Source organism: Bactrocera latifrons, unplaced genomic scaffold, assembly GCF_001853355.1.
Source record: "Bactrocera latifrons isolate USDA-ARS-PBARC rearing strain unplaced genomic scaffold, ASM185335v1 scaffold_59, whole genome shotgun sequence".
NCBI lineage: Eukaryota > Metazoa > Arthropoda > Insecta > Diptera > Tephritidae > Bactrocera > Bactrocera latifrons.
This window is the reverse complement of record NW_017537256.1, coordinates 1040252-1047564: the sequence shown is the minus strand read 5'-3', so window position 1 is coordinate 1047564 and position 7313 is coordinate 1040252. Positions and strand designations below refer to the sequence as shown.

The 7313-nt window shown below is 35.0% G+C and overlaps 1 protein-coding gene across 1 annotated transcript in view; it reads left to right on the top strand.

Annotated features, from left to right (window-relative positions):
• The first annotated feature begins 1086 nt into the window (after positions 1-1086).
• LOC108974750 (alpha-2-macroglobulin-like) overlaps positions 1087-7313 on the top strand; it is a 12062-nt gene continuing 5835 nt past the window's right edge. The window contains exons 1-8 of the mRNA XM_018942777.1: positions 1087-1586; positions 1703-1956; positions 2120-2677; positions 2745-3012; positions 4425-4641; positions 4704-4797; positions 4925-5100; positions 5173-5438. Coding sequence (XP_018798322.1) covers positions 1107-1586; positions 1703-1956; positions 2120-2677; positions 2745-3012; positions 4425-4641; positions 4704-4797; positions 4925-5100; positions 5173-5438 — 2313 coding nt within the window. The 5' untranslated portion in view covers positions 1087-1106. The remainder of the gene's footprint in view (positions 1587-1702; positions 1957-2119; positions 2678-2744; positions 3013-4424; positions 4642-4703; positions 4798-4924; positions 5101-5172; positions 5439-7313) is intronic.

The following is a 7313-nucleotide window of genomic DNA, read 5'->3' as shown; positions in this document are numbered from 1 at the left end:
GAGGATCCGACATTTTCGGCCAACATTTTGTTCAGCGATGAGGCCCATTTCTATCTCAATAGGTACATAAGCAAGCAAAATTACTTCATTTGGGACAAAGAGCAAACTGAATAGACACAATCATACAGAAAACACAACGGTTTGGTATGGTTGTGCCACGTCACTTCCCACACAACGCATTAATCAATGAATTTTGGGCCGGTTGTTTGGTCATTTGGATCGTGTGATAGGACATCGTTAGACTTTTTCCTGTGTTCAGTCGAAATGCTCGAACGAGTCATCGAAAATTGGACTGAAGGGATGGACCTTCTGAGACGTAGTCGCGGCCAATCTTTGAAAGAGCTAATCTTTAAAAACTAAATGCCGAAGAATGTTCTTTCGAATGTTAATAAACATTCCCCATTAAATTTGAGTTTTCTGTGTTTTTCCTTTAAAAAAGTATGGAACCTCGAAATGGATGTATTTCTGACAAAAAGCTGATAGTTGCCCAAAATTGACGAATGATTCCAATTAGATAAAGGGTGTCTCAAAATCACGCAAGAATTGAATTAATTTCCCACATTTATATAGTACATTTTCTGACAACACTATCGTAAAAAAAAAAACCAAATCAACAACTGACAGTTTGGCTACAGACGTTACACGATAGAATAACTCGTCTTTATTCTTGAACAATATTTCAACAATGATGAGTGATGCTTGGCAGCCGCTGATTGAAAATTTCATACAAAATATGATCGGAATAGTGTTCTACCATCGTCCATTGTGAAGATTGATTTAATTGGCGTCAAATTTTAATCTTGGCTTATCTTTCGGACACCCTGTATAATATCAACATGCAAAAATCAGCAGTTGCTTTGTTGGAAAAAAGACAGTTGACCGACTTCTTATCTTAATCTTAAGTAGTTCGTAGCTAGTTGATCAAAGAAAGGCTAAAGCTGCGCTTACACCTCTACCCATACATACTTACACATACGTACATATACATTAACATTGCTTGTTATAATTCAGTGATATTTAATACATTATTATACGTAAAAGAGAAGCTTACATCAATTTGAATAATTCACAAATTCATATCAGTACTTAGTCGGCCTTTAACCAGAATGTACAAATTGTCGGAGCTGCTGCCTGTATTGGGCTTAGTGATTACGGTAATTGTGAAGACACAAGCGAAAGGATATTATACTATAACTTCACCGGGCAGCATAAGACCCAACTCTAAATACAGTATATATGTGAGTGTTTATGAGGTACAGGATAATGCGAGAATCGCTCTCACTCTGAAGGGGTCACAATTTAGCAAAAATACCGAAATCGTGTTGCCACCTAATTCCGGAGGAAGTGCAAATTTTGAATTCGTTGATATAAAAAATGGCACATATACATTGATAGCGCACGGAATTTCGGGAATTATTTTTGAGAATTCCGCGAATCTGGAATACGTAGAAAATCTACCAATGGTATATTTGCAAACTGATAAGGCACTCTACAAATTCGGAGATACTATACAATTTCGTGCAATATTCCTAGATCAGTACTTGCTACCAGCAAAGGTCAACCAACAAATATCTGTTGTTTTAAAGGTATGTAGACGGTGTATATGTGTACAAATACATACATATTATATAATTATGAACGCTATAAATTATATGCTATAAATTATACGCTATAAATGTGTATGTATTTTTTGTTGTCATAGGATTCGCAGAATAATACTATTGAACGTTTCGATGATATTGTGCTTAATACCGGTGTATACAAGGGAAAACTTAAGTTAGCTGAGCAAGTTGTTGCGGGCGAATGGTCTGTGCAAGCGTTTGTAGGGCAGCAAATGTTGACGGAAAAAATTATCGAGGTGAAAGATTATGAACCGCCACCATTTGAGTTAGCCTTGGACATACCCAGTTATGTGACTTTAAACGAGAATGCACTCGTCGTAGGTGTACGGGCGCGGTAAGTTGACTCAAATAAAGGTTAGGTTTGGAGCATACTGGACCATTTATTGGCATAATAAGAGACTGTGTATGACAAACAAGTAATTCAAATATGAATTAGCTTTGATTTATATACATATGCATGTGTTTTAAAACGAAGTCTGTTTGTTTGTTGTTTTTAGTTATAACGTTAATAGTCCTGTATCAGGAAGCTGCGTATTATATATCATTCCAGAAAGAAAGACCGCCATAAGAAAGACATATCAACTTGAAAATGGAAATAAGGAAATACCAATATATCTATACGAAATAGGTAGAATTATACAAAATGTTATTGTAAATGTCACAGTTGAAGATAACGTACATAACATACGCACCCTTTCAAAGATGGTAAGAGTTGTAGCACATCTGCACGTAATAAGCATGCCATCAATGTCATATGAATGCCATGAACCAAATGAAGTGTTCCTATATCGCGCTCTTATTTACAATTATAACGGCGATCCGATTGATGTGGATGATAACGTATTTGTAACGTTGAATCCGGGTACCAATGGCGGCGCTGAGACATTTGTTAGCCACGTCAATGATGGGGGTTATATTGATGTGAAAATTAAGTGCTCTAATTATAGAACCATCATGGTATCTATCAACTACGAAGGCTCACAAAAATCGGGAAAAATTGAACTAAAGCAACGAAACGATAACAACAAGGAAGGAATTCATGTTAGCACACAGTTGTAAGTTAAACCATTCGCAATCAATAAACATTTATTTCCTTTCTTTATGTAAATACTGTCTCTTAAGCCCAACTATTGATGGGCCTATGGAAGTGCATTTAGCATCGCGGGAGCCCTTCCCCAGTTTTGTTTGTGTGATTGTTGGACGGGGTAATATTGTGTATAGTAATATTATTGAAGTTCCCAACGGCGGCTGGAGCCAAACGCACACCTTCTTTATAACACCGACTTATGAAATGATGCCGGAAGCGCATATATTTGTGTATTTTATAAAAAGGGGCAACATGGTTTCCTACGAGACAACATTTTCGGTAAAGAGCGCATTCAAAAACACGGTAAGTTAATATTGGTGTTGCCAATAGGGATGATATGATTTCTAAGTAACGTTTCGCTCACTTTTAATATGTCATGATCTGTAATTTTTTTCTTCTTATATTCAGTTATGTTTACAATTTCATCGTGAAAAGTTATACGCAAGAACAAAGTTTACAAATTATTCAATTTTACTGCAATTCTCCAATTCTAACTTTTCGTGCGCTTTTGCCATTTTACGGTCGTAATAATCGTCCAACAGTGACGTTAATCGTCTAAAGATATTTCCGCCGTTCAGGCAAGTATTATTGATGACCGCAATTTGTCGCTTCCAAAACGTTCTCAAGAATTGGGACTGTTTCAAAACACAACCTTGCGGGTTTTGAGAAAGGATTTGGGCTTACATCCTTATAAAACTGTTCTCACTCAAGAACTGAAGCCACAACGGACCACCGTAAACGTCGTGAATTTGCAGATTTTGACGTGAAAAAACTTGAAAGCGATAACGATTTTTTAGAAAATAATTTTCTTCGATGAGGCTCAATTTCATCTGAGTGGTGCGGTAAATAAACAAAAATGTCGATTCTGGTGCGAAGAAAACGCACAAATTATTCATGCATAACCATTACATTCACCTAAACTGACAGTTTGGTATGGTTTTTGGTTTGATGGAATCATCGGTCCATACTTCTTTCGAAATGAAGCTGGTGACACCGCTTCTATCAATGCAGAGCGATATAGATCGATGACAATCAACATTTTATGACTGCAATTGGAAAAAGTAATCTTGACAACAACTGGTTACAACAAGATGGAGCAACACACCACACAGCACATGCAACAACCGAATTATCGCAAGAAAAGTTTGGAGATTCGATTATTTCAAGAAATTGTGGCATTGAATGACCTCCAAGAAGTTGTGATTTAACACGATTAGACTACTTCTTGTGTGGTTATTTGAAGACATTGACCTTTACCAAAAAAACGCAATTTTTTCAGCTTCGGAAGTCAATATTAAATTTGCCATTCATGACATACGACTTGATTTAGTGGAAAAATTACTCGAAAATTGAGCTCATCGAATTCGTTTCTGCAAAAGAAGTTGTGGAGACCACTTGAATGATGTTATATCAGAACTTAAGTGTATCAATTCTACTTTACATTAAACAAATATCAAATATCATCGAATATCAAATTCATTAACAATTAGTGTGTGTTTTTTTAAGAAATCATGTTAGTTTTATTGGAAAACACTGTATATGTGATCGTACTTCTCTTACGCGCTTTTAATGTAGATAAAAATAATACTGAAGAGGAATATTAGAAATTTAACTGTAAATATACTCTCATGAGAAAAGATATGAAATAAAATTATGAGAAAAAATATCAAATAAAATGAAAATATCAACTCTTTCAAAATGTTAAATATTTTCAGCTCACCTTCGACACACCAGAAATCATCAAACCGGGTATTGTTCTTTCCTTAAGTATATTTACTGAACCAAATTCTTATGTTGGTTTATTGGGTATGGATAAAGACGCTTTAATGTTAAAAACAGAAAATGACTTGAATACCAGACAAATTTTCAATGATTTATCAAATGTGCATTCCAAGACACTTGTAACCTTGACAAATGCCAATCACTATTTAGGTATAAATGTTAGTAATATTTCATTATGTTCATCAATTAATAATTATAAACCTCATTTCCAGTACACCAACCCAAGCCGAAAGAAAAATTCCTAATTTCAAAACATATCACGCCTCGTAATTATTTCGAAACCTTTGCATTCATCGATTACGTAAGGCATGTACCTTATACCTTAAATGTACCTTATAAAGAAATGAAAATACCTGTTTCAGCACTTTTCCAAATAGTTTATATAAGCTTGGGTTCTTCTGAAAACAATACGATTATTTTTCTGTTATTGCAGCACTACTGGTTATGATGAAGTACCTATAAAGTTACCAACGACTTTCTTCAAATCTTGGGTCATAACAGGGTTTGCGCTTAGCCCAAAAACTGGGCTCACGCTTACGACTTCAATGGCGATGAAAACTGTGAAGAATATATATGTTGATATCGACTTGCCAAATTTTGTGAAGAAGGGTAAGTCCACAAGGTCAAAAATTAGAAATTTATGAATTTTCTTAAGTTGAAATTTGTTTTACCCGATTTTAGGCAGCACTGTTATTTTGGAAGCTGAGGTTCGCAATTACTTACAGAAGAGAATGCGATGCGCTGTTTCGTTGGAAAATAAAAAGAATGAATTTGAATTTGCTACGGAAAACAAATTCGCCAGGGAGATTGTTTATACGGATGACATTCAACCAGAAAAATCCCAAAAAATTGATTTTCACATACGACCTAGAGTTAGTGGCATGATTACATTGAAAGTATATGCTTCATGCCCTCTCGCAAGTTATGTGAATATTAAGAAGCTGAGAGTAATATAACAAACAATGTAGTGCATTGTCTTTACAGATGGTATAGTCGTATAATAAAGGTTCCAAAATATGCAGACATCTATGTATCATTTGCTTGGCATGCCGCCTCGGAGTTTTCTATTTTTCATTAGTGTTAACAGAAGAGCGAATAGATAGGTAGGAAACTCGCTTCCTATTAATTGAAAAAATATCCCATTTCACAGATTTTGTATGAAATTGAATACTATGCAAAATGTATTTATACGATTCTTCCATAAACTTAACCATTGGTTGAATTTGTATAATTTTGAAACAAACTTTTTTTTCATATGTGTTTTAAAACTCAATGAAAAAATATGTTATTGCAAAAGTCATTGTTTTTTAGAAAATACAGTTTTGTAGGAATCTAACATTTTTCCCGGTATAAATTCAACCGGATGTTTGGAAATCCTTATATCCTAATAATATATTAGAAAGTTTGCATGCAATGTGTCCAGGTTCAAACGTGAATCATGTTCGCCTTGTTGGAAATAGAGGTCGACTACGCCGATTTCAACATCATCAGTATTTTTTCACTACGGTCTTTTCTTTAACGTGAAGAGCATAATCGTAGAAATCATAATTATTTCTGAATTTTGCAATTACGCGTTGAAAAACTCCCATAAAAAGCATTATGATGACAGTGTTTTAGGAGAATCGCTCCCATAGTAGCCAGCCGAAAATATCGGACAATATCCAAGGGTTGTACCAAAGTGAAACAGGTCGTGATGAATTGAAAAACCTAACTGAATATATTGACAAAATTTGACACAAATGTGTAAAGAAGCATGACCCCCACAAGCTGTCAAATACATGCCATTCCTGTCGAAGGACGCTGACTGTAATCCGCTGTACCAAATTTAATTTTTGTAGCTTCGGTTTGGGCATAGTTATAGTATTTTATAGATTTACGATCAAAGACATTGCTCTCATTTTCAATACTACCCTTCCGAAGACGCCATGGAACATCCGCATCAATCGCATCAAATATATTTAAATTTTTATTCGCATGCGGACTTCGATTTGTCTCCTTATGCAAATTATTTTTATGTGCACAACTCTATATCGCGGATAGTTTTTGGCAACACAAACAACCTTAGGTTCACATGTTGCTCATATTTCAAGATTATAAAAATGTTACAAATAATAATCTTTATGTATTTTATTTCATAGTAATTTCACCCAATTTATTCCATGCAATTTTCTTGCTATTTCCAAAATTTGTTTAATCCACAATCGGCAAACGTTTACGTTAAGAAATATGTATTCAGCACTGCTTATATGCTTGAATATTTAGTATACATAGAACGATGAAATTTTGTTGATAAGCTTACAAAAGCCCCAACATAAATATAGTTTTTATAAAAGAAAGGGTATGTTTCAATATTTCCCCGTTTTTCGTCGCAAAATCTTCAACTCCCAAAAACTATCATTTGAAACTGATAACAAATACATTCGAGTTTTCAAATAAATATCCGCAATACGAGAAACGTAGCTTCAGTGTTTTACGACTTTGCGCTCGGTATGGTGAATATTTCTGGAGTGCTGCCCATTTTGGGCTTAGTGATTGCGGTAATTGTCGAGGTACAGGCAGAAGGATATTATACTATAACGTCACCGGGCATCATAAGACCCAACTCTAAATACAGTATATATGTGAGTGTTTATGAGGTACAGGATAATGCGAGAATCGCTCTCACTCTGAAGGGGTCACAATTTAGCAAAAATACCGAAATCKTGGTGCCGCCTAATTCTGGACAAAGTGTAACCTTTGAACTCGGTGATATTAAAAATGGCACATATGTATTGAAGGCGCAAGGACTGTCGGGAATTATTTTTGAAAATTCCACGAACCTG